Raw genomic sequence first — 21,535 nt, forward strand, 5'->3', positions numbered from 1 at the left:
TTCTATAGGAAAGTATAATGTTGATTGACTATCAGATTTGTCATGGCTGGCATTAATGTATGTTATCCCCATATCATACACCTATGTGTATAACATAGACATCAAGGTAGCATTTGAAGTGCTACGATGGAACTTGAGACGTAACATCCTCATAAGACACACCATATGGCATCTTGCAAGACACTTTTCATAGTTGAACGGCAATAACTTCAATACAAATTGTTAGCTGCTTGGTGGAGAAAGCATATTTATCTTAGCTAATTGTGGTTAGTAGTATGTGTGTTTCAATTGTTTCAGTATTAGATGAAATGATCCGTATTTGTTGTAATATATCAAACATGGCTTTGATTATACAGTGTAATCGCGCTATACTGCCTCTGTTGTCATCAGACTGCACCCAAACCTGGTATTAATATCACGAAAGTTGGTGAAAATAGCTCTAATAGGAGAAATATCAATCAATGTATACGTAGTGGGTTGGAATGAAGCAACATAGATAACCTTGCATTGATCTAGGAGAAGAGTGTTTTTAGGGGACGTGTTTATTCTACAGTATTTATACTTTAAGTCACGTTCTGCTGCTTGTATTTAAAAGGAATTGATAACATAAGTAACAATCACTTATATCGTTTTAATACGAAATACTAACTAAAAACCACTACTAGCTCCCAGATTGATGAAATATCGAAGATATCGATGATAGGTATCAGAGAACATACAAGGGAGTGTAGATATACAAACAGTAATGATTCTAACACACAAAATAAACCGTATCCTAGTGCCAAAAAACCCTCTGACACTCTTCATAGCTTGTTAAACAGACCTTCATTTCAAGCGATTGAAAATGATGACTGCCGATATCACGTATTAGTTTCATACATTACCATACACGCAAACCCTAACATTATAAATACTATGACGTCTCCTTTAGATGTCATCGGAAGGTGATAGCCGATTCTGAAACACGAAAACGCGTATGGAAAACGTGTAGATTATTCCAAATATAGAAATTTACTAAATAAAGATTCCATAAAATACTAGAAGCACAAAAAAAAAAGCACAGATATCTCCATAGGATGATAGTTCGGACACACAGTCCATGAGCAAAATCATCCCCTTTAAGCAGACGAAATTCAGTAAATTGTAAAGAAATTTTATGTATTTCGATTTGGTGTAGTAGAAAATTTTTCGAGTATTGATATCCAGATGTTCTAAACCTAGAGGGAGCTAGCACCTGAGGGGAAAGTCAGTAAGATATAGATTAGAGAAAATGCTACCGACCTGTGATAATATCAATAAGTTCATTGGTGATTTGGGCTTGACGACCACGGTTGTACCTGTGAGTTTGTCAGTAATAAATCATAAATAGAAGTAAGGAAACTGACTTCAATTGAAGGGAGTCAATCATATCTCCTGCATTCTTAGAGGCATTGTCCATCGCATTTCTACGAGCGTTGATTTCAGTAGCGTGACCTTCAACCAATGAAGCGAAGATAGCGTTGGCGAAAGCGAATTGAGCGAGGTCCTTGGTAGCTTCCTCTTCTTGCTCGTAAGCCTTGAAGCCTTCAGCTTGTGAGAGAGCCTTGTCGGTGAATGCCTTCAAGGTGCCTGCGTCGTAGCTGATTTGTGAGGTGTATTGGTTGTAGACGATGTTGACTTGATCGAATTCAATTCCAGAAGTGAGGATAGTGTCGGCGATGGCTGCGGCGTCGTTGAAGGTTGGGACTTGCTTACCGATTTGGTTGAAAGCAAGCTTGACGTCTTGGGCGTTAGAACGTTGAATTTGGTTACGGACTCTGTCACCAAGGACGACGATTTGGTTTTCTTCAGCGCCCTCCTCTGCGATGCTACGCTTGGTGTACTTGGTAATAGAGGAGTGGATACCACCACAAAGACCGGAGTCTGAGGAAACCATGACCCACAATTTCTTAGCGTCCTCTGGAGCCTTGACTTCAGATTGGTTGAAGAGTTCGGCGTTGGTTCTGCCGTACTCGATAGCGGTGTTCATTGCTCTTTGGGCCTTTGTGAGTTTAGTAGAAGCGATCATTTTCATCGACTTTGTGATCTTTTCGATGTTCTTAACGGACTTAAGACGCTGCTCGATTTCACGGAGGGTCTCATTAGCAGCTGCTGTGCTAGAGAACGCTCTGACTGGCTGGGCCTTGAGTACTGGTCTGGCTGCTGCTCTCAACATGGTCGTAGCGGAAAGAGCGTATTCGGGGAGTAACGAAAGGAAATAAAAAAAGTTGAAACGCATGGGAGGAATAGACGTTCATACTAAAATAATTGTTAAAATAGTTCTTTATTTAAAATTTCTTATCCAACCGTTCTCCTTCCTTAGTGCGACCAAGACCGAATAGGATATGACAGACGCAGAAATACCAACCGTCGACCAAAATGAGCTCGGCTTCGACGCTGCCTTGAAGAAGAAGAAAAAGAAGAAGGCCGTAAACTTTGATAGCTTGGACGCTCCAGAAGCAGGAGGAGCCGCGCCAGAAGCTGAGAACGAGGATGATATGTTTGCAGGTATCAAGAAAAAGTCGAAGAAGAAGACTCCAGTAGAGGGTGAAGAGCAAACGCCACCAGCTGACGACGCCGACGACTTTGCTGATTTGAAGAAGAAGAAGAAGAGCAGCAGGTGAGAATTCTCCGCATAGTAACCAGTCTAGAGCACGCTAACAGACTCCCAGCAAGAAGAAGGCATTCGATTTGGAGGAATTCGACAAGCAACTCGACCAGGGTAAACCAGAGGAAGACGCTCCTTCAGACCAGCCAGACCCGCTCTCAGAGTCGACAGGCGAGAACGGCGAACCTTGGCTGGGCACCGACAGGGACTACACCTACAAGGAACTCCTCTCACGTACTTTCAAACTTTTACACTCACAAAATCCTGCCTTGGTGACAGGCGCGAAGAGGTACACTATCGCACCTCCACAAGTTGTCAGGGATGGTAACAAGAAGACAGCCTTCGCTAACATCGCTGATATCTGCAAGAAGATGCACAGACAGCCTGAACACGTCATTCAGTTCTTGTTCGCTGAGTTGGGTACTTCTGGTTCCGTTGATGGTTCCCAAAGATTGGTCATTAGGGGTAGATTCCAGCAGAAGCAAATTGAGAACGTTTTGAGAAGGTATATTGTTGAATACGTCACTTGCAAAACTTGCAAATCGCCGGAGACTAATCTCACAAAGGAGAATAGATTGTATTTCATGACCTGCGAGTCATGTGGTTCAAGAAGATCTGTCGCCGCTATCAAATCAGGTTTCCAAGCACAAATTGGAAAGAGAAGAGCACAAGTGAAGTGATTAAATATGTCTATGCATTATCTTTCTTTATACATTTGCATTTTCCTCCGTTTTTTCGAGTCTCTTGTCTATAACTGACCTCCGTAGTGCTCTCCCATAGAGACCGAGTTTATCGTCGCTTGACTTCATAAGATAGTTGTCTAATCCGCCCATTCTATCAATTGAACGTAGTGCCTTTGTTGAAACTTTCATTTTAACGAAATCTTGCAATGAATCTGAGAAGAGACGCTTGTTTTGAATATTAGGATACCAACTCCTTCTAGTATGGCGCTATAGAGTGTGAGTAACTGCATAGACGTTCTACACACTCTTCTCACCTCTGAAAAGGATACGTTATAGCCACTTTGACGCTTACGACCGTCGAGTAAACCGGATTCTAAGCGTCTCTCTAATGGTTGCACGTTATTTGGAAACCTGAATGCTAATTTTGCTAATTTTTCTAATCTCATCTTGGTGGTATAACCTCAACATCCATCTATAAAATTAGAGTATGGATACAAAAACTGTTAACAAACTCAGAGGGGAGTTACAGGAGTCACAAGCGTCTGGTAAAACTGATGTACGTTCTTATCACTCTCTTTTGTCACTTTCTAATCAGTTTAGGTGATTATAGAGTTGCTTCAGACGCTCAAAGACGAAATGACGGCGACAGAGGATTTAATTAGAGTTAGTTGTGTTCTAGGTTCAAGATACAACCCATTAATACTCTCTCTAGGTTACGAAGATCGGTTTGGCTGTTGGTAAGCTACGCTCACATGATAATAAGCAAGTTAGCGAGTTGTCGAAGGAGATCGTTAAGAAATGGAAGCAAGATGTAACTAAGAAACCAAAAGCAGCTGCTCCATCAGCAGAATCAACAACTACACCAGCTAAACCTTCCGAGAAGCCAGACCAGCCGCGCTCAGGGAAGACAGACGGCGTCGACTTTGAAAAGCTGAATGACAAAACGCGTGATACTTGCCTCTCCTTACTTTATAATGCCATGGTATTCGATTCATCCGCTCCATCAGAGTTGGTTATGGAGAGAGCCTTATCAATAGAATCCACCGTCTTGGACGACAACAACGGTTCAACTGGCGAGGAATACAAGAAAAAGGTTCGCTCACTCATGTTGAACTTGAAAGATAAGAAAAACCCTTCACTTCGTGAAGCTGTCATATCTGGAGATACCCCAGCAGCGACATTCTGTAGAATGTCCTCAGCTGATATGGCCTCAGAAGAGCGTAAACAACAAGATAGAGCGCTCGAATTGAGTAACCTCTTCAAAGCTCGAGGTGCAGGTCCACAACAAGCTGAAACGGATTCATTCAAGTGTGGTAGATGTAAGCAAAGGAAGTGTACATACTATCAAATGCAAACTAGATCTGCTGATGAACCAATGACGACCTTTGTTACATGTACTGTTTGTAATAACAGATGGAAATTCTCCTGATCGTCATGATTGGGAGGGTTTTTATTTTTTAAAAAAGTATACATAATTATTTATTAACTAGATTGAAAGACAAAACACACTACTATTGGCAATAAACTTGACAATAAACAAGAGGCAATAGGCAATCCACAAACACAATCAAGCAAGCAGCTAGAATACACGACTCTAATGCATCAAAGACACGACCAAACAAATCACAACATTTATTCGAATGAAGCGAGCTAAAAGGGTATTCGTTAGTATCATACCACCGTTGAAAAACAATTCGACTCACAATGTCAGAGTCACCTTGGTCTTGGATAGTGAGAACACCAACACGGAAGAGCTTACCAGCTGCGGTACCGAGGGCGACGTTAGATCCAGAGTAGTGGTGGACAGCGGTCTTTGAAAGCATAGCAAAGTACTCGAGCTCTGACTTGCGGAGTGGTGGGCAGTTACCAGCAATGAGGACGAGCTTAGCTGGAGAGGTGTTAGCCTGATAAACCCACAAAGGACCTTCTCAGCCATATGGCTCCAGTCCAGATGGATTTAAAGAAATTTTTCTTCCCGGCAAAGAGCCATAGACTAGAAAGAATCCAAGGGTAAAAACCCACCTTTGCCTGATCTCAATTGCTTGAGTGCTGACTTGTAACCAAGGGTGTACTTTCCAGACTTGACAACAAGTTGGAGCTTTGAGTTGATACCTTCTGAACCTTTGTTCTTCTTTGCGAAGGCTTGGTTGGCTGGGGCAGCTGAAGACATCCTTAAGCTGGCTATTTGTCAACGATTGAACGTCTGCTATTTATTTTTACTCACTCGAGTTTGTGAGAGTCGCTCTAAAAGAAGACGCACTGGCAGATTTGCTGACGTGAGAGTTGAGCTGATTTTATATTTCAAAGTAAATTTAAACTACTTTTGGGAGTTTATCGTTGTTCATGAGCCTATATTTATTGTTTGCTAGTTTATTATACTCTCCCTTCTGCTGTGTTTCTCCCTTGTATTTGACAGCGATATAGCGATGTAGCCTAATGGCTAACCGAGTATATATTTTATATGACAACCGTTGTACTAAAGTTTATAAATTGTCATTCTTCTATCTTGCTCACTCCCACTATCTATAACTATGCTATCTAGGAATATACTCGCGAGACACTACAATAGACATATATTCTATCAGAAGAGGAGTTTTAGCAGATCGACTATCAAAGAACGCATAAATGAGCTTAGTAAACGTACAGGCACAGATCCTATCAGTTTAGGCGCATCATTTGCGATATTGCACGAGATTACAGCTATTCTACCAATATTCCTTATCTTTGGCGGTCTACACTACGCTGGCGTTGGTGAACGTAGTTTGGAATACATATGGGATAATAACGCCCCGAATGACACAACTAGGAGCTATATAAGAAGTGCATGCGAGGAAGGTGAACGTCGTTTGGATAGAATACGAGAGAAATACAATCTATGGAGAGATGACGACAGTAAATGGGATGGCAGAAGTGTCTACACAGCACAGATATCAGAAGCGATTGCAGCCTACGCTATAACAAAGGTCAGTTTATCATATATCGCCTGTATCTTCGCTGAAACGCTCTAGTTGTTACTCCCGGCTAGGATATTCGCTAGCTTATACTTCAGTCCTAAATTTAGTTTACTTGTATTTGAACCGTTGAAGAGACTCTTCCGTCGTTGATACTCTCGCTGATACTCTCATTGATTTCGTTGCTAGATATTCTCTATGGGTGACGTCCATGATAGAAACAGCAGGTTTCAATCTGTCAACTCTAGATACCATCAGGTGCGTTATATAATAGCAGCGATATATAACATCTCTTTAATAACTCATAGCTACGCGCTGAACGTGAAGTTGAACGTTTACAAGCTATCAAGGATGGTCTCATCCCAGATCCTAGCCAGGGTGGTATGAATTTACAAGACGCAATTACTCTGAAAGGTACTTGTCAATCAATGTGTCCAGAATTCGAAAGAGAAGAACGTGACTATCAACTAAACTTGGATAAATATGAGTGTTATCAGGGTACACGACAGGTTGATCCTAATAGAGCTGTTAAAACCTTCCATAGACCAGCAGCAGGCGATGAACCAAGTCTTCCATCGGACGTTAGACCACCAGAAGTATTGAGATCAACCCTAGATTATCTATTCCATAATATATTAGAAGAAGATAAAGGCTTACACGATAGTCATCACTTCGTAAGAGACAGGACGAGATCTATCAGACAGGATTTCACTTTACAACACATACGTAATGAAATCGCGATAGAATGTCATGAAAGGATCGCAAGATATCACATATTATGCTTACACGAATTATGTGACGAATCCGGTTGGTCAGATCAACAGGAATTAGAACAACTTAGTAAAGTTCTCCTCAGTTTGACAGAATTCTATGATGATTATAGAGCAACGAATAATAAAATTCTCCCAAATGAGGCTGAATTTAGAGCTTATCATTTATTAATACATCTTAGGGATGCCAGTACTGCAGCCGCTGCCGAAAGATTACCATTAGATCTTTATTTGTCACAACCGATTCAATTGGCTTTGAAATTTCACGCACTCGCGCGCCGATCAAATGAAGCGCACTTGAGAGGTCGACCACACAATACTGAATCAAGTCCGAATGCTTATTCGAGGTTTTTCAAAATGGTTAGATCGCCAAAGACACCATTTCTTATGGCTTGTTTGTTAGAAACCAACTTTAGTCAGGTGCGCAGAGGTGCATTCAAAGCAATGCGAAAGGCATACCCAAGTAAATATCGACCATTTCCAGTACAAGATTTGATGAAAGTTCTTGGTTGCGACGATGCTGAACAGGTTGCCAAAGAAGCTGAGAATCTTAACTTGGAAGTAGAAAGAGAAAATGGTTCAGCCATTGCTGTTAAAGTGCACAAACAATCTCAAATTAATGATTCGAATCCTGTGATCTCTCACACGAAGTCGCAATCGATCGTTGCTCTAAAAAAAGGTAACCTCAGCGCTAGAGATATTATAGATACACCTCTAGCAATTGGTAACAAGAGTATAGAGGTGAAATCTTCGCTTAGACCAACTGCCCCGGCGTTCACTATGCCAAAGACAGCGATAGCAACGGCACCAACGACGACGGAAGCTTCACCTACAAAGTTAATGCCTCCACCTCCAAAACCAACAACCAGTGCATTTTCCTTCACAGGAACTCAACAAACTGAGAAACCCAAAGCCAATGCTTTTACTTTTGGTACGATGGGAGCTGGATCAGGGGCGAATGCGTTCACATCCTCAGCATTTGAAACTACTCCTTCAGCTAAACCTAAAAGTGCTTTTAGTGCTTTACCAGCACCAAAACCTACACCAATTAATATACCATTTCAAACAACCAAACCAGCTGAAGAAGATCTCAAAGAAAAACTTAAAGCCCAAATGGAAGCTAAAAAGCAAACGGAAATAGCGAAAGCTAAGGAATTGGAACAGATAGAATTATCAAGACAACGTAAAAGACGTGAATCTGAGTTAAGAAGACTTGACGAACATAAGCGAAGAGAAGAACGAGAAAGAATAAAGAGGGAACACGAGTTAATGAAGCAGAATATATCACAATCGCTAACTGAATCTGCCATTCAACAGGCCGTTTCTTCAATTGTCAGAAGCTACGTATTAGACGAAGTCGCTAATGCGTTCAGAAAACAACACCTCACCAGATCGTCAGTGAAAAAATGGAAAGACTCCGCCTTGAATTCGCATGTTAAAAGGAAAATTGAGCAAGAGCGTTTGGATAATTTCCGAACTGTAGTTTCAGAAATGAGTTTCGGGAGGAGCGCCCACAAGGAGTTTACACTTCCTTATGAAGAGGAAGAAGAAGAAGAGTTGTTTGATCATGAAGATGAGGAGATTATTGACCATAAGAAGCCTGTAACCGATGCGGAATTAGAGAGATTGCTGCAAGAAGTAAGTGTTCCTTCCTTTGATGAAATCAGCTAACAGTAGACTCAGAGGGTGCAACAGAGGAGTCTATTATGGGAGAAAGGTGCTGCCTTGAGTGCTCTCGCTGATGCCTTGCAACAAAAAGAAGACCTAAAACATCACACCGAAGTAGACATCGGATTATACACATATGATGACACAACATCATCGAGTGGATGGTTGCGTACTAAATTTGCACTAAATGGAATCAATTACAAGGATGTAGATTCTCAAATTTCAATCTTCGCTAATGCAGACCAGGTAGGTAGTGGATTTTTAATTACTTTAGCAGGCCTTAATTATCATAGCCATCACCTTCACTTGGACTTATCTTGTTCGAATGCTCACCAGACTTGGCGAGAAATTTGTCTGATGACGAAAGGTATGTTTCAAATTGCCTAATCAAAGCAATATATTAACAAAATTACTAGATCGCGGGTTCTAAATAATGAAAGAGCTAGATTGGATGATATAATTACCAAACTACCAATTACAAGTACCTTCAACCCATCAATCTTGTTACTCAGCTGGGGTAAAAGTGATCAAATAAAACAGGTGAGTAGACTTATTCCTTTGAATATGACCACATTCCAAATATGGTCAAATATACATTCCAAAGCATAATCTAACATATGACATAAGTCTCTAAAATTGAATAAATGTCTTGAAATAGATCCGCAATCTTTCGAAAATCAGATAAAAGATTTTGTTTCCCAATTAAATATTAACGTGAAGCAATTCAATATGGTCAGCGAGAAACAAATTTCACAAATATTTACGAGAGCTGCTATATCAAACTTAGTTCAAGCTTCGAAGTTATATAGGAGTGTTGAACGACAGTGGAGATTATATGTCAGTTTGTTAAACATCAGCATAGCGATAGTGAATGAAGTTGTTGATGTGTCCTGCGAAGCTATTCATATGCTATCTGTATCTTCAATGTTGGGAACTAGCATGGCAGCTATTAAACAACTACCCATGTTAAAGGCCAGTGGAGTTGATGAATGGTAGGTGATTTTCAAGCTTTTTTTGTTTTGACTAACGAATACATAGGGACGCACAAACAGCCATCCTCAATTGGTTAGATGATGAAAGATTCGACTTTGAATCAGATGTATTACTACTACGGGCGGAAATTGCAGGTGCAGATCCAGCTGAAATACCAGATGTCGTCTACATAATGACGAGAATTTTGGATATTATTTTCAATGGTTCAGCCCACAATATTACAATACCACAAACTGTTGATATTGAAGAAGATAGTTTGATAAACAAAACAAACTTCATTCAACGCACTAGAAGGCATACTTTGGAATATGAAAGACTGATCGATAGTGTTAAACAAGGTCAAAGAAAGAGAGATGAGGAGTTCAGAAGGTCACAATCTCCACCACCTTCACCAGCTAAGCGACAAGTAGTGAATAGTTCATCGCTTAGAGATCTCATTGGAAGTGTCCGTAAAAGTTTGTTTGCATAGATCGTTTTGTTTGCATGTACGCGTAATGGCTTTCGATGTTAAAATCCTACTTCTCTATAGAAAACAATTTGTTTACACCAAGTATGTTGAATATAATGAAAATGCATGAAAATTAGTTCAAATTACTTAAAAATAAGATAAATAAGATATTATGATGGTATCTTCAATGATGCAAGGTTGCTTATATGTATGGCGTTGTTGTTGCTACCAAAATTACTCGTTAATGCCAACCTAGTGGTGTATAAATCGTAAAGAACAAAGAGTAGCGAGAGAACTGAGAGTGTCGTAATGGGTAAAATCGTACGTGTAACTAATCTATTTATATCAAGATGTCTTGATTGATTAGCTTTTGATGATTTACTTAAATTGCTAATGTACCATCGCGCCAAAGTTGATGATATCGCCGTCGTATAGGCGACGATAATCCACGCGATTAATGGTTTTTCAGGTTCTGATGTTACCCAAAGTGTAACCCTAATCCAAGGGAATGAGGCTGCCTGTATTGATAACAACCTAATTATTACTGAAATTGGATGATAGTAGTGTTTCCACCTATGCAACATTGAACTGATAATTTGGAAGCTGTGAACAGCAGTGAGAATAGCCCATGGTGTACTAGCCAGATATTCTATTCTCGATGGATTTGGAAGTGTACGCTGTGGTGACGCAGTCCTAATTAACAAATAAAGCACTCCAGTGAGAGCTGGTAGAAGAGACGTCAGCTGTAATAACTGATAAATAAGCGTTAAACTGATAGGTGTCGTCTCCCTTTGTAGCCTCAGAGTATTTTGACTTTGTTGAGACTCGTGCGTCAACCGTGTGAGAAGGGTGTCTGAATAATTGTGGCGTATTTCAATTGGTGGAGTGTATGGTGGTGGCTCAGATTCCGTTTCACAGTCATCACTCATACTTAAGCTCCTAGCGAAGCTCATCGTTACGTTTCAACGTTGAAGGCAGATGAATTTAACAGTAATTGGGAGTGGACTAGTCGGTACGATAACAGCGGCTACAATTTCTAGTAAAACGGGTTACAATGTATTTGTATTTGATAGAGATATTGTTCGTATCAGGTACTGGAACTCAAAGTATGTCGTTTTAGCGGCAATTTCCTATTTCTAATAGGAGTGTATAGGAATTTTCCGATATTTGAACCTCAACTGGATAGCCTTATAGATAGTTGTCATAGTCTTACTTTCACTACCGACATCGATTCTATACGAAATGCTGATATTGTTGTATTAGCTGTCGATACGCCCATCGAACAATCAACGCAGTCTATTAGCTTGAGGTGAGTATCTAAATCTTATGTTCTATCTAATAATGCTCTTTAGAAACCTCAAAGACGCATGTATGCTCATAGCGCAAAACTCAAACACAGACAAAATAATAGTGGAGAAATCAACAGTACCGGTGAATACTGCGTACACAATTAAAGAGCTCCTTTCAAGTAACACAAGGTGTAAATTTCAAGTTCTCTCTAATCCCGAATTCCTGTCACAGGGTACTGCAGTGGTCGATTGTCTCTACCCTGACAGAATTCTTATTGGATGTGACAACACGGAGAAGGGTCTCCAAGCACAAAAAATTCTAGCTGATATTTATGCCTGCTGGGTACCGTAAGTATACCATCATTTCTACTTTTCTTACTAAACCAGCCAGTCGGGACAAAATTTTGACACAGCGGTTGTGGTCTGCAGAGCTTTCAAAATTGGTATGTAAGGGAATGCAACTTTGGTGATATGTTAATATATATAGGCTTCAAATGCTTTTCTAGCACAGCGAATATCTTCTTTAAACTCTCTCAGCGCCGTTTGCGAAGCGACTGGAGCCAACATTGAGGAAGTATCAGAATCAATTGGTAGCGATAAGCGAATAGGATTACACTATTTGCGAGTGAGTGGCTCTTCCAACCTTAAAGAACGCTCACTGAACGTTTCAGCCGTCTTTAGGTTTTGGAGGCTCTTGTTTTGAGAAAGGTATGAAACCGTACATTTATTTTACCATCTAACAGACAGTTAGATCTTCTAAATTTGGTATACCTCTGTCGATCATGCAATATCCCAGAAGTTGCTAATTATTGGATGCAAGTTATTGAAATGAACAACTATCAAATCAATAGATTCTCAAAACGCGTTATAGAAACTCTCAAGTGTTATGAAACTCCAAAAGTTTCCGTGTTAGGGTGGGTTGAATGATCATAGTCGAAACATATTGTTTACTTTACCCCACAGACTTGCATATAAAAAAGACACGGGTGATACCCGGATGAGTCCCTCTATAAAAGTAATTAAAGAAGTTCTCGAAACGAACTCAATCAAAGCTTCAGTGACTGTCTATGATCCAAAAGTTACGCCCATACAGATAACGAATGAACTTGATGATAAGGTCACTGTCGCTCACTCCATCATAGAAGCAACAAAGGGTGCCCATATGATCCTAATACTTACGAATTGGGTTTGTGTTGTTAACTACTTACATTTTCACGCTTACACAACTCCGTAGGATGAATTTTATACCACATTAAAATGGATAGACGTATACCAGGAAATGGAAAAGCCTGCGTGGATATTTAACGGACATCTAGGTTTAAAGATTGAAGAACTACGAGATATAGGATTTAATGTCTATCAAATAGGTTATTAATTTACAGATGCTACATTACTTGTCGTCATTGATAAGCCAATCAGTCTTGTTTTTATACCTTTTAGCAGCCTTTTGCTCTTTATACAATTTCAGTTGCTCCTTTGTGAGCTTTTGCTTAACACTATCCTTACCAAGTTGTTCGATTTTCGCTTTCTTGTTAAAGTGATCCTCGTTTCTTTGTCTCTCGAAGGCATCAACATCAAAAAATGCAGCTGTGGGCTGTAAGTGGATGTTTAAAAGGCAAATATGCTAAACGCACCTTGCTGTCTCCGTGATTTGTTAATAGCTGAAACATGCTCTGGTGTCTGCCAACTTTTACTGTTAAATTGACCAGTACGAGTGTTGAACTTTGCTTGAACGTATCCATGGGGGTCTTTACTAGATGATGGTAATAAATGGGCTAGATCCGGATCAATAGCGTCATCTTCTTCTTGATAGAACTGTCTTTTGTTGGATGATTTGTCTTCTTCTTTTTGTATATTAGAGAATGGGTTATCCCAGGTTGTAACGCCCGTAGTTTGATTGTAATAGTAATAACGCTGTGATTGTGGTTCAAATATCGCTGACCAGCCATTGTTGCCTTGTAAAACTTGTGGTTGAGCAGCTTGTGCAGATGACTGAGGAGGTTCTTCGCCTTCAGGGAGCGGTGGTTCTTCTTCTTCCGGTAGTGGTGGCTGCTCGTCTGGTAAAGGTGGTGCATCTTCATCTGGTAAAGGAGGAGCGTCTTCTTGAGTGTTTTTATCATTATCTAACTTATTCTGCTCATTAGCTGACATTTTTTATTTCAGCTTTCTTATCTAAATATAAACTTCTTGGTGGTGTTACCGCAACAATCATTCCCTATGGAAACCCATTCCCCTTTGCAGGAATCGCAATCTAATTCACCCAAACTACGCTCTTATAAGCATCTAAAGAAGCAATCGGTATGGGAACCCCTCGAGTTAGAGAATAGGGACGAGGATATCAGTGTAGTACCATTGTTACCCTCCCAACAGCGTACATTTCAGCCCGTAAAAGACGACAGCGATAGAAACCTACAGACGCAGCAATCTATGCCTATTCTCAATAAAAAGTCTTCGATAAAGTTTACACCACCCGGACAGACGCGTTTACCTAATTTGGATACAACGCCGTCCTCAGAGAAACCGAGTAGACGTAAACATCATCATAAGCGATCACTCTCTCATGCTTTCTTTAGTTTCAACGATCCAACTGTCACATTGAATGGCGTATCAACGGCAAAGGGTAGCGCGCAGACGTCACCAACGAAATTGCATTCTAATTTCGCTAAAGGAAAGCCATCTAAACCAGCACCACCACTTACATTCGAAAGGAGTGCTTTTAGTGGTAAGAAATTGACATTCACCACTTTCGAATTCGTTTTAGGTTGCTGGTTATGGCTCACTGGACAACGCTGTGATAGCTTAGCAACAACTGGTATGGGCTATTTGATTACATTCGACGCAATTTCTTTATTATCTATCAATGCTTTCGATTATTATCGCACAATGTCACCATCACATAAATTACCATTTGGTATACGTCGATTAGAAACATTATCGTTGTTTACTCAAGTCATCTATCTCGTCTTTACAGTAACATATCTCGCTAAAGAGTCAATTGAACATGCCTTGATATCCTCATCTGAAGACGACTATGACCATCAATATGGTATACCATTTCCAACTCATTCAATCCTTCTATCTGCATTTTTACCTTACTTTGCCAATAAATATTTCAATAATCATCACGCATTGGCTACGGTAACAGGCACATTCTTTTACAACCCTAAACAAAGACGAACATCGAAGTTCATGAACAACCCTTTTAGCTTCTTTCTGACTTTATTCGGTGGCCTACTCTGGCTGACTGATGAACTAATCGAACCGCGATACCATCACTTCTTCGATAAGTTCCTAGCTTGTTTACAAACTATCTCAGTTGGTTGGTTAGTATACCCTTCACTTATCTGTCTCGCACGAGTGTTGCTTCAAACAGCACCAAGCTCAGCTTCTAGCCAGATACTCCGTGATGCTTTGAAAGAGGTACGTAGAATGTTTTTGATAATTTTCTTTTCTGATAATCTTACAGGTTGGAAGTCATCCTCGCGTACTACAAATAGAACTTCCTAGGATTTTCCAAATTACGCCTGAATCGCTGAGTAGAACACTCCTAGATGAAGACAGCGTGGATCTCACTCGTTTGAACAAATCTGGATCCTCATTTATATCAGTAAAGGTGCTTGTTGACCATGACACAACAGATATTGAGATATTCAATCTCACTCAACTAGCAACCGAAAATATTCTCTCACAATTCACAGCGTCTGGCACGCAATGTACTATAGACATAAGAAGAGCTTAATATATTTAATTTTACCGAATGTCGAATGTCTTATTACTGTGTGTTTTATTTACCTTGAAATATGTCACATCTCATAATCTAGCTATCTATATGATAGAAATGACTTTGATAATAATTTAGAGCAACTGACATAACGTTGTAGATTTATAATTAATACAATATAAATCTTTCTACTCTACCACCACCACCACTTTCAATATGCCAGAAGTGACGTACGTTATTGAGCACGTCGAAGAGGAAGAGCCAGAAGGCTACATTATCCCTGAATGGAGTCTTCGTGAATATAGAAACATGGCTGCAGCAACCCACGCTGGTCCAAATGCTAGAGTTATCTATACAAATTTATCATCAGGCTCATACAATCACTTAAATGAATTCTTAAAGCCAGAGGAAGGTAAAGCATCAGAAACCGAATGTTATAAGGAGGGTATCATGGAAATTCTCCAAAGAGAAGGTATCTCAAAGGATAAAGTATGTCTTCTCGATCCAAAAGCAGAAGAAGAGATCAAACCGGAAGATTTGAATAACTTTTCACATTTCGTTTTCGGTAAGTGAAGAATATCAACAGAAGAGAAGAATACTAATGTGAAATTTTTCAAGGTGGTATCTTAGGTGATGACCCACCACGTGATAGAACAAAGGAATTACGCAAATATGGTTTCCCTGGTAGACACCTTGGTGCCCGTCAAATGTCAACAGACACCGCATTAGGTACAACAAAGAGAGTCATCGTCGATAAGAAGAAACTTGGTGAAATTGACTTCATCGATGATCCAACTATTGTCTTTACAGCTCAAGAATCTGTTGATATGCCTTACAGATATCTCAACGATGGTACAGGTAAACCATTAATGGCACCAGGAATGTTGGAACACATTCGTAAGGATTTAGACAAGAGTTTCGATTTCTAAGTTATGGATTGCTATTAAACACCATATTTAAATAAATGAAAATATAAATTATATAACTTTGGATACATGAAAAATCTATAAATTAACGTTGCTTCTTACTGCGCTTTCTATCGCCATTTTCATCTCTTTTGCTAGCTTTTGAGGCTTTCTTTTCCGCAGCGTACATAAGAGCACGTTTGAGAGGTCCATCTTGGAAGGTACGAAGGTTGAAGTATTCACCACCATATGTCAACAACCAATCTGGTTTAACAGCTGTGACAGTTCTTAAGAAGTTCTTTGTTGTCAATGCAAATTCGTTGTAGATAACAAATTCTGGTGATGTATCTAAACCAGTTGATGGATGAAGACTAACCACTTGTGCATCCTTTATTGTTAAGTAGGTGTTTCCTTTAGCACCCTCCCTGTGAGCAGCTTGCATGAAGTATCCACATACTATAGCTTTACGAATGTTAACATAGTAGTTTCTATCTTCGAATGCAGTTGAAACTAAATCTAAATCGAATCTCTCCATTGTACGCTTGAGTTGTAATCTTACGTTATCTGCACTAATTAATGCTCTATGTGATAAATAGTTGTTCCATGCCCAGTTAGAATCATTGCTGTTAGCCTTAAAAGCGTGGAATACGTTAAGGAGTGTGAGATGATCACCATCTGGGTGAGTAAATTGAGCTTTTGCGTCATCTGCTTCCTTACGTTGACTTTCTGGACGCAAGAAAACGTTAGGTACTATTATATCTTGTTAGTGACAGTTTCAAAGTATGTATCAATACTCACCTGACAACATAGCTGCCAAACTCAAGATCTCATTACTACACTTGAATTCTGGACTGACAATCAACATCTTCGCAAGTTGTGGATCAAGTGGGAATTCCGCCATAATTGATCCAAATGGTGTGAGATTACCTTCATCGTCGAAAGCACCTAAGTAATTTAACAACTCTAATGCTCTCATGACAGTTTCAGGTGCTGGTGGATCCATGTAATCAAAATGAACTAAATCGTTAATACCCAATTTCTTCAACTCAAGAACGGTATTTGCGAGATTACATCTAAGAATTTCTGGGTAAGTTTGTTCTTGTAATTGTGAAACGAAGTCATTTTCAGTATATAATCTGAAACATTTTCCTGGTCTTGTACGACCTGCTCTACCTGCTCTTTGTTGAGCAGAAGCTTTTGAAATTGGTGTTGGTAGCAATGATTCAACTCTAATACGTGGATTGTAAACTTTTTGTTTGGAGAAACCTGGATCAACTACATAAACGATACCATCAATTGTTAAGGAGGTTTCAGCGATGTTTGTTGATACGACAACTTTACGTCCTGGCGCACCACCTGGTTGACGTGGTTCAGGTGCGTCAGCGAAAATTCTCGTTTGTTGTTGTGGCGGTAATGAAGAGTAGAGTGGTACAACAAGGAGTGGTCCCACTGCACCTCTATAATTGCGTTCAAGTTCATCACCTTCGAGTTTAATTTTACGACAAGCATCTTCAATTTCCTCTGAACCTGTCAAAAAGACAAGGATATCACCTGGGTCTTCCGCTTGATGGATCATTAATACAGTCCTGATAGCTGCTTCCACATAGTCAGTTTCCGGTTCCTCGGTGTAATACGTCTCGACTGGGAAAGTTCTACCTGGGACCTTCAAAAGTGGTGCATTGTTGAAGTAATTTTGGAATTTCAAGGCGTCAAGGGTTGCAGACATGACGACTAACTTAAGATCTGGTCTACGTGGTACGATCTCCTTGAGTAAACCCATGAGGATATCAGTAGCGAGTGTACGTTCGTGAGCCTCATCGAGAATGATAGTTGAATAACGACTAAGTGTATTATCGTTCATGGCTTCTCTCAAGAGCATACCATCTGTCATGTACTTGAGGAACGTAGTACCAGGTGTTGTCAAGTCTTCGAATCTAATAGAGTAACCAACTTCTTCACCAAGGTTTACGTCCATTTCATCAGCAACACGTTTAGCAACACTCATAGCAGCAACTCTACGTGGTTGTGTACATGCGATAAGTTTACCCTTTGTGTGTGCAAAATCAGAGTATGCGACGTATTGAGGGATTTGGGTGGTTTTACCTGAACCAGTTTCACCAATCATGACCATCATTTGATTCTTGTTAAAAATGTCGTAGAATTCCTGCATTTGATTCCAAACTGGGAGGTTTTGTCGTCCTTTGAGTATTTGCTGATATTGAGGGGAGAATTGCTTCAAATTGAAAGCATTAACGTCTCCAGACTTGATTATTAGTTAGTATTTCGTAGACAAGCTAGAAAACTCGGCCTTACCATAGCTTTCTCTACATCTTTCGCTGATACACCCCTAGGCGTGAGTCCTTCTAATGGATTTTCCTGGCTGTCACTCCTATGAGCCAAATAAGGGTTAGCTCCATCTAATTTTTGTCTTTTATTATCTGGCATAGTGGTGGCTAAACTTGAAGAGTAAATTCACTTCTTCAATCTGAGCGACGATGTACGCTGACAAAGTTGAAGAAGAAAAGAAACCGAACAATAGTCTAGGGTCTAGCTTATTAAAATCAGCTGGATTGCTGGCTTCTAACAAGCATTCTAAGCAATCTAAGCAGTCTAGGAGGAGAGGTGCTACTGCTAATGAGGATACCAGCATGAACGAGAGTGATCCAGCTACACGCAGATCGCAAATACGTAATAAATCGAATCCTCTTGCTCGTCCATCTACTAGTGCGAGACCTAAGAAAGTTTCACTCAATAGCCAACCAATAAAGCAGAAGACTAGTACGAGTGATAGGTCCGTTATAGATGCACTCACTAGGTTTTTGAATACGCGTTATGATCCAAACCTCAATTACCTCAATTTGGAAGTATGTAGGATGTTATAAACGCTATTTGCTCTAACAATTTCGCTAGAACATGGGACAAGATGAAATACTCAAATCCGCTAACTTCATTCCACCTGGTTATAATAAACAGAAATCACTAGCTGGACCTAGCTTGTTTAAGCTGATTTCTGAGTTGTTCCCAGAAGTATGTCCGCATTTTACAACTTATCCGCTTTTTAACAACAACGCAGGTTAAAACAATTTCATTAGCTTCCAATCACTTACGCAATATGAACGCATTCAAGGCTTTACCAGAATTTATTCCAAATTTGGTAAATTTAAGCCTCAGTGACAATGACATACGTCACGTAGAAGACCTTTATGCGTTATGTACATCAAAGAAGCTCAGAAATCTCAAAGAATTGATATTGTCAAATAACCCAATTTCAAGATTTGGTGATACATGGAGAGCTAGAGTAGTTAGGAAGTTCCCATCACTCGAACTTCTCGATATGAAGCCAGTTGAACGCTCAGTAAAGTTCGATTTCGGTGATGGTGTTAAAATAGATCCAAAGAAGGAGCGCACGCCATCGGAAGCTACTGAAGCACTACCTGAGGTCTTCCCAATTGGTATTGTTGGAAGTTTCGGTAGGGATAATCCAGAAGTTGGACCCCTAGTTGGAGAATTCTTGACTAGGTTTTTTAGTCTCTTTGACGGTGATAGAAATGCTCTATTGGCTGCCTACACCGAGAATGCAACGTTTAGTTTATGCGTGAATACCAATACACCACCACGAGCTCGTAGGCAAAACCTCTACGATGGGAAACCAAAAATCATGTGGAAACCATACGTTGACAACAAACCAATCGCTACATCTAGAAATTGCTCAAAAATATATAGAAATGATATGAGAAATGAGAAATTATCAACTGGAAATAAAATGATCATTGAAGCATTCAAGATTTTACCAAAAACAACACATAACATTAGTGACGTAGATAAGTTTGTTTTTGATTGTTGGACAATGCCTGGAGTTATACCATCAACGCCAGTCATTTTCTGCTCAGTTCATGGAGAATTTGTTGAAGGTACAACAAAAGGTTTCAGATCATTCGATAGAACATTCATACTTGCGCCTTCAACAGTATCAAAGTTTGCAGCAGATAGTGGATGGCCATGCGCTATTATTTCGGATAACTTGAATCTACGCTCTCTAAGTAAGAGTGACGCGTGGCAACCTGGTCCAATTGAAACTATGGAAAGCAGCAAGGGTATACTCTTAAAGTTACCAAAGGATCCACCAAGTAGCATCTCGAAAGATCAACATAACATAATCATCGAGTTAGCTAAAAAGACAAAACTTAACTACGAATTTTCAATTCAATGTTTACAATCGAATAACTGGAGTTTGGATATGGCGTTACAAAACTTTGAAGCTGTTAAAACGTCTATCCCACAAGAAGCATTTTTGTAAAAATAATTCATTTTACGTTTGAACCATCATTATGTCACAAAACGTTGTTCTTATTACGGGTGGAACTGGATTAGTTGGTAAAGCATTAGAGTGGGTTATACAAAATGAAAGCGTAGATAGTAGATTTGGTAGAAAAGAAGGTGAAGAATGGGTCTTTTTGAGCTCTTCGGATGGTGATTTGCGGTTCGTACACAACTGATACCGTAGAAACACATCTGATGAAAACAGAAACTACGAAGATACGAAAAGGATATTTCAAAAGTACAAACCAACTTTTGTTATACACCTTGCGGCTAAAGTTGGTGGATTGTTCGCCAATATGAAGTTTAAAGTGAGTGGAAGTGAGTATTTGGATATCAATTTATGCATCCACCTCAGTTAGATTTCTTACGTGATAATATGCACATAAATGACAACGTCTTACACGCGAGTTATGAATTCAATGTGGGTTTATATCTTTCTTGATGAAGTCCACTCTAAGACATCTATCAAGGTCAAGAAACTTATCAGCTGCTTATCAACCTGCGTATTCCCTGATAAAGTTGAATATCCATTAATAGAGGACGTTATACATAATGGACCACCCCATCAATCGAATTTTGGATACGCTCACGGGAAGAGATTAATTGATGTACAAAATCACGCTTACAATGACCAATTCGGTTGTATGTTCACATCTGCTATACCAACAAATATCTTTGGACCGAATGATAATTTTCATTTAGAATTCTCTCACGTTATACCAGGATTAATACATAAATGTTACCTAGCGAAGAAGGAGAATAAACCGTTTGTGGTTATGGGTACAGGTAAACCATTACGCCAGTTTATCTATTCGAGAGATCTCGCTAAGTTGTTCATCTGGCAACTCCGAGAGTATGATTCTATAGAACCAATTATACTGTCAGTCGGGGAAGACGAAGAGGTTTCTATTAAGCAGGTATCAGATGCCATAGTTGAAGCATTGCAATTTGACGGCGAATACACCTTCGATACGACGAAATCAGATGGTCAATACAGAAAGCCGGCATCTAATAACAAGTTATTAACAAACATAGGTGATTTCAAGTTCACATCTTTTGATATCGCCCTCAGAGAGACAGTTGACTGGTTCATAAAGAATTACAATGGAATTAGAAAATAAAGTGATAGAGTTATAAATATAAAACGCGCTTTTTGTATAT

At 39.7% G+C, this 21,535-nt stretch overlaps 14 protein-coding genes across 14 annotated transcripts; 8 read left to right on the top strand and 6 right to left on the bottom strand.

Moving 5' to 3' along the window:
- Nucleotides 1–1,057: 1,057 nt before the first annotated feature.
- On the bottom strand, nt 1,058–2,358 carry WALSEDRAFT_30977 (ATP synthase F1 gamma). The gene is made up of 3 exons (XM_006956041.1): nt 1,386–2,358; nt 1,274–1,337; nt 1,058–1,234 (listed from the first exon to the last, which is right to left on the bottom strand). The coding sequence occupies exons 1-2, from the start codon at nt 2,255–2,257 to the stop codon at nt 1,274–1,276; spliced, it is 936 nt and encodes a 311-aa protein (XP_006956103.1). The 5' UTR covers nt 2,258–2,358; the 3' UTR covers nt 1,058–1,234.
- On the top strand, nt 1,833–3,357 carry WALSEDRAFT_30978 (hypothetical protein). The gene is made up of 3 exons (XM_006956042.1): nt 1,833–2,277; nt 2,326–2,635; nt 2,688–3,357. Exons 2-3 carry the CDS (start codon nt 2,364–2,366, stop codon nt 3,304–3,306), a joined length of 891 nt encoding a protein of 296 aa, XP_006956104.1. The 5' UTR covers nt 1,833–2,277; nt 2,326–2,363; the 3' UTR covers nt 3,307–3,357.
- A 1-nt stretch (nt 3,358) lies between these two features.
- WALSEDRAFT_59191 (hypothetical protein) lies at nt 3,359–3,770 on the bottom strand (the record flags this gene model as incomplete). The annotated part of the gene is made up of 2 exons (XM_006956043.1): nt 3,624–3,770; nt 3,359–3,576 (listed from the first exon to the last, which is right to left on the bottom strand). Coding segments are annotated over exons 1-2 (348 nt in total), but the record flags the coding sequence as incomplete, so codon positions are not given.
- On the top strand, nt 3,489–4,768 carry WALSEDRAFT_53284 (transcription elongation factor). Its single transcript, XM_006956044.1, has 3 exons — nt 3,489–3,865; nt 3,910–3,972; nt 4,022–4,768. Exons 1-3 carry the CDS (start codon nt 3,797–3,799, stop codon nt 4,736–4,738), a joined length of 849 nt encoding a protein of 282 aa, XP_006956106.1. The 5' UTR covers nt 3,489–3,796; the 3' UTR covers nt 4,739–4,768.
- A 122-nt stretch (nt 4,769–4,890) lies between these two features.
- WALSEDRAFT_59192 (60S ribosomal protein L30-2) lies at nt 4,891–5,553 on the bottom strand. The gene is made up of 4 exons (XM_006956045.1): nt 5,534–5,553; nt 5,332–5,486; nt 5,013–5,197; nt 4,891–4,959 (listed from the first exon to the last, which is right to left on the bottom strand). Exons 2-4 carry the CDS (start codon nt 5,477–5,479, stop codon nt 4,942–4,944), a joined length of 351 nt encoding a protein of 116 aa, XP_006956107.1. The 5' UTR covers nt 5,480–5,486; nt 5,534–5,553; the 3' UTR covers nt 4,891–4,941.
- A 306-nt stretch (nt 5,554–5,859) lies between these two features.
- On the top strand, nt 5,860–10,265 carry WALSEDRAFT_59193 (hypothetical protein). Its single transcript, XM_006956046.1, has 8 exons — nt 5,860–6,272; nt 6,318–6,518; nt 6,569–8,668; nt 8,714–8,944; nt 8,992–9,065; nt 9,115–9,238; nt 9,326–9,690; nt 9,737–10,265. Exons 2-8 carry the CDS (start codon nt 6,459–6,461, stop codon nt 10,158–10,160), a joined length of 3,378 nt encoding a protein of 1,125 aa, XP_006956108.1. The 5' UTR covers nt 5,860–6,272; nt 6,318–6,458; the 3' UTR covers nt 10,161–10,265.
- Nucleotides 10,250–11,092, bottom strand: WALSEDRAFT_67117 (hypothetical protein; the record flags this gene model as incomplete). The annotated part of the gene is made up of 1 exon (XM_006956047.1): nt 10,250–11,092. One exon carries the CDS (start codon nt 11,090–11,092, stop codon nt 10,310–10,312), a length of 783 nt encoding a protein of 260 aa, XP_006956109.1. The 3' UTR covers nt 10,250–10,309.
- On the top strand, nt 11,032–13,621 carry WALSEDRAFT_34969 (nucleotide sugar dehydrogenase). The gene is made up of 10 exons (XM_006956048.1): nt 11,032–11,245; nt 11,293–11,448; nt 11,492–11,776; nt 11,820–11,871; nt 11,916–12,053; nt 12,100–12,136; nt 12,180–12,342; nt 12,392–12,614; nt 12,663–13,015; nt 13,063–13,621. The coding sequence occupies exons 1-9, from the start codon at nt 11,118–11,120 to the stop codon at nt 12,801–12,803; spliced, it is 1,323 nt and encodes a 440-aa protein (XP_006956110.1). The 5' UTR covers nt 11,032–11,117; the 3' UTR covers nt 12,804–13,015; nt 13,063–13,621.
- Nucleotides 11,118–13,621, bottom strand: WALSEDRAFT_30982 (hypothetical protein). Its single transcript, XM_006956049.1, has 9 exons — nt 13,063–13,621; nt 12,663–13,015; nt 12,392–12,614; nt 12,180–12,342; nt 12,100–12,136; nt 11,916–12,053; nt 11,492–11,871; nt 11,293–11,448; nt 11,118–11,245 (listed from the first exon to the last, which is right to left on the bottom strand). The coding sequence occupies exons 1-2, from the start codon at nt 13,577–13,579 to the stop codon at nt 12,819–12,821; spliced, it is 714 nt and encodes a 237-aa protein (XP_006956111.1). The 5' UTR covers nt 13,580–13,621; the 3' UTR covers nt 11,118–11,245; nt 11,293–11,448; nt 11,492–11,871; nt 11,916–12,053; nt 12,100–12,136; nt 12,180–12,342; nt 12,392–12,614; nt 12,663–12,818.
- Nucleotides 13,622–13,646: 25 nt separating this feature from the next.
- Nucleotides 13,647–15,186, top strand: WALSEDRAFT_56076 (hypothetical protein). Its single transcript, XM_006956050.1, has 2 exons — nt 13,647–14,848; nt 14,895–15,186. Exons 1-2 carry the CDS (start codon nt 13,856–13,858, stop codon nt 15,165–15,167), a joined length of 1,266 nt encoding a protein of 421 aa, XP_006956112.1. The 5' UTR covers nt 13,647–13,855; the 3' UTR covers nt 15,168–15,186.
- Nucleotides 15,187–15,345: 159 nt separating this feature from the next.
- Nucleotides 15,346–18,918, bottom strand: WALSEDRAFT_59196 (pre-mRNA splicing factor). Its single transcript, XM_006956051.1, has 4 exons — nt 18,368–18,918; nt 16,853–18,317; nt 15,767–16,804; nt 15,346–15,711 (listed from the first exon to the last, which is right to left on the bottom strand). The coding sequence occupies exons 1-3, from the start codon at nt 18,497–18,499 to the stop codon at nt 16,161–16,163; spliced, it is 2,241 nt and encodes a 746-aa protein (XP_006956113.1). The 5' UTR covers nt 18,500–18,918; the 3' UTR covers nt 15,346–15,711; nt 15,767–16,160.
- On the top strand, nt 15,366–16,078 carry WALSEDRAFT_62119 (DUF431-domain-containing protein; the record flags this gene model as incomplete). The annotated part of the gene is made up of 2 exons (XM_006956052.1): nt 15,366–15,714; nt 15,768–16,078. 2 exons carry the CDS (start codon nt 15,366–15,368, stop codon nt 16,076–16,078), a joined length of 660 nt encoding a protein of 219 aa, XP_006956114.1.
- WALSEDRAFT_34979 (NTF2-like protein) lies at nt 18,555–20,377 on the top strand. The gene is made up of 3 exons (XM_006956053.1): nt 18,555–18,918; nt 18,965–19,081; nt 19,128–20,377. The coding sequence occupies exons 1-3, from the start codon at nt 18,703–18,705 to the stop codon at nt 20,349–20,351; spliced, it is 1,557 nt and encodes a 518-aa protein (XP_006956115.1). The 5' UTR covers nt 18,555–18,702; the 3' UTR covers nt 20,352–20,377.
- Nucleotides 20,378–20,382: 5 nt separating this feature from the next.
- WALSEDRAFT_49895 (NAD(P)-binding protein) lies at nt 20,383–21,495 on the top strand (the record flags this gene model as incomplete). Its single annotated transcript, XM_006956054.1, has 4 exons — nt 20,383–20,534; nt 20,580–20,682; nt 20,730–20,795; nt 20,845–21,495. 4 exons carry the CDS (start codon nt 20,383–20,385, stop codon nt 21,493–21,495), a joined length of 972 nt encoding a protein of 323 aa, XP_006956116.1.
- Between the last annotated feature and the right edge of the window lie 40 nt (nt 21,496–21,535).

Source organism: Wallemia mellicola (genome assembly GCF_000263375.1).
Source record: "Wallemia mellicola CBS 633.66 unplaced genomic scaffold WALSEscaffold_1, whole genome shotgun sequence".
Lineage (NCBI taxonomy): Eukaryota > Fungi > Basidiomycota > Wallemiomycetes > Wallemiales > Wallemiaceae > Wallemia > Wallemia mellicola.

Bases quoted from the DNA above. Each gene is read 5' to 3' on its own strand.
- WALSEDRAFT_30977 (XM_006956041.1), bottom strand. From the start codon at position 2,257: ATGCGTTTCAACTTTTTTTATTTCCTTTCGTTACTCCCCGAATACGCT. The intron at 1,338-1,385 runs GTCAGTTTCCTT...ACAAACTCACAG, and splicing joins ATTGACTCCCTTCAATTGAA to GTACAACCGTGGTCGTCAAG.
- WALSEDRAFT_30978 (XM_006956042.1), top strand. From the start codon at position 2,364: ATGACAGACGCAGAAATACCAACCGTCGACCAAAATGAGCTCGGCTTC. The intron at 2,636-2,687 runs CAGGTGAGAATT...CTAACAGACTCC, and splicing joins AAGAAGAAGAAGAAGAGCAG to CAGCAAGAAGAAGGCATTCG.
- WALSEDRAFT_53284 (XM_006956044.1), top strand. From the start codon at position 3,797: ATGGATACAAAAACTGTTAACAAACTCAGAGGGGAGTTACAGGAGTCA. The intron at 3,866-3,909 runs GTACGTTCTTAT...TAATCAGTTTAG, and splicing joins AAGCGTCTGGTAAAACTGAT to GTGATTATAGAGTTGCTTCA. The intron at 3,973-4,021 runs GTTAGTTGTGTT...TACTCTCTCTAG, and splicing joins CGACAGAGGATTTAATTAGA to GTTACGAAGATCGGTTTGGC.
- WALSEDRAFT_59192 (XM_006956045.1), bottom strand. From the start codon at position 5,479: ATGTCTTCAGCTGCCCCAGCCAACCAAGCCTTCGCAAAGAAGAACAAA. The intron at 5,198-5,331 runs GTGGGTTTTTAC...ACACCTCTCCAG, and splicing joins GCAATTGAGATCAGGCAAAG to CTAAGCTCGTCCTCATTGCT.
- WALSEDRAFT_59193 (XM_006956046.1), top strand. From the start codon at position 6,459: ATGGGTGACGTCCATGATAGAAACAGCAGGTTTCAATCTGTCAACTCT. The intron at 8,669-8,713 runs GTAAGTGTTCCT...CAGTAGACTCAG, and splicing joins TAGAGAGATTGCTGCAAGAA to AGGGTGCAACAGAGGAGTCT. The intron at 9,239-9,325 runs GTGAGTAGACTT...ATATGACATAAG, and splicing joins AAAGTGATCAAATAAAACAG to TCTCTAAAATTGAATAAATG.
- WALSEDRAFT_34969 (XM_006956048.1), top strand. From the start codon at position 11,118: ATGAATTTAACAGTAATTGGGAGTGGACTAGTCGGTACGATAACAGCG. The intron at 11,872-11,915 runs GTATGTAAGGGA...TAATATATATAG, and splicing joins CTGCAGAGCTTTCAAAATTG to GCTTCAAATGCTTTTCTAGC. The intron at 12,137-12,179 runs GTATGAAACCGT...ACAGACAGTTAG, and splicing joins AGGCTCTTGTTTTGAGAAAG to ATCTTCTAAATTTGGTATAC.
- WALSEDRAFT_30982 (XM_006956049.1), bottom strand. From the start codon at position 13,579: ATGTCAGCTAATGAGCAGAATAAGTTAGATAATGATAAAAACACTCAA. The intron at 13,016-13,062 runs GTGCGTTTAGCA...TACAGCCCACAG, and splicing joins CAAATCACGGAGACAGCAAG to CTGCATTTTTTGATGTTGAT.
- WALSEDRAFT_56076 (XM_006956050.1), top strand. From the start codon at position 13,856: ATGCCTATTCTCAATAAAAAGTCTTCGATAAAGTTTACACCACCCGGA. The intron at 14,849-14,894 runs GTACGTAGAATG...ATAATCTTACAG, and splicing joins TCCGTGATGCTTTGAAAGAG to GTTGGAAGTCATCCTCGCGT.
- WALSEDRAFT_59196 (XM_006956051.1), bottom strand. From the start codon at position 18,499: ATGCCAGATAATAAAAGACAAAAATTAGATGGAGCTAACCCTTATTTG. The intron at 18,318-18,367 runs GTAAGGCCGAGT...CTAATAATCAAG, and splicing joins AAGATGTAGAGAAAGCTATG to TCTGGAGACGTTAATGCTTT. The intron at 16,805-16,852 runs GTGAGTATTGAT...AAGATATAATAG, and splicing joins TTTGGCAGCTATGTTGTCAG to TACCTAACGTTTTCTTGCGT.
- WALSEDRAFT_34979 (XM_006956053.1), top strand. From the start codon at position 18,703: ATGAACGAGAGTGATCCAGCTACACGCAGATCGCAAATACGTAATAAA. The intron at 18,919-18,964 runs GTATGTAGGATG...CAATTTCGCTAG, and splicing joins TCAATTACCTCAATTTGGAA to AACATGGGACAAGATGAAAT. The intron at 19,082-19,127 runs GTATGTCCGCAT...ACAACAACGCAG, and splicing joins TTTCTGAGTTGTTCCCAGAA to GTTAAAACAATTTCATTAGC.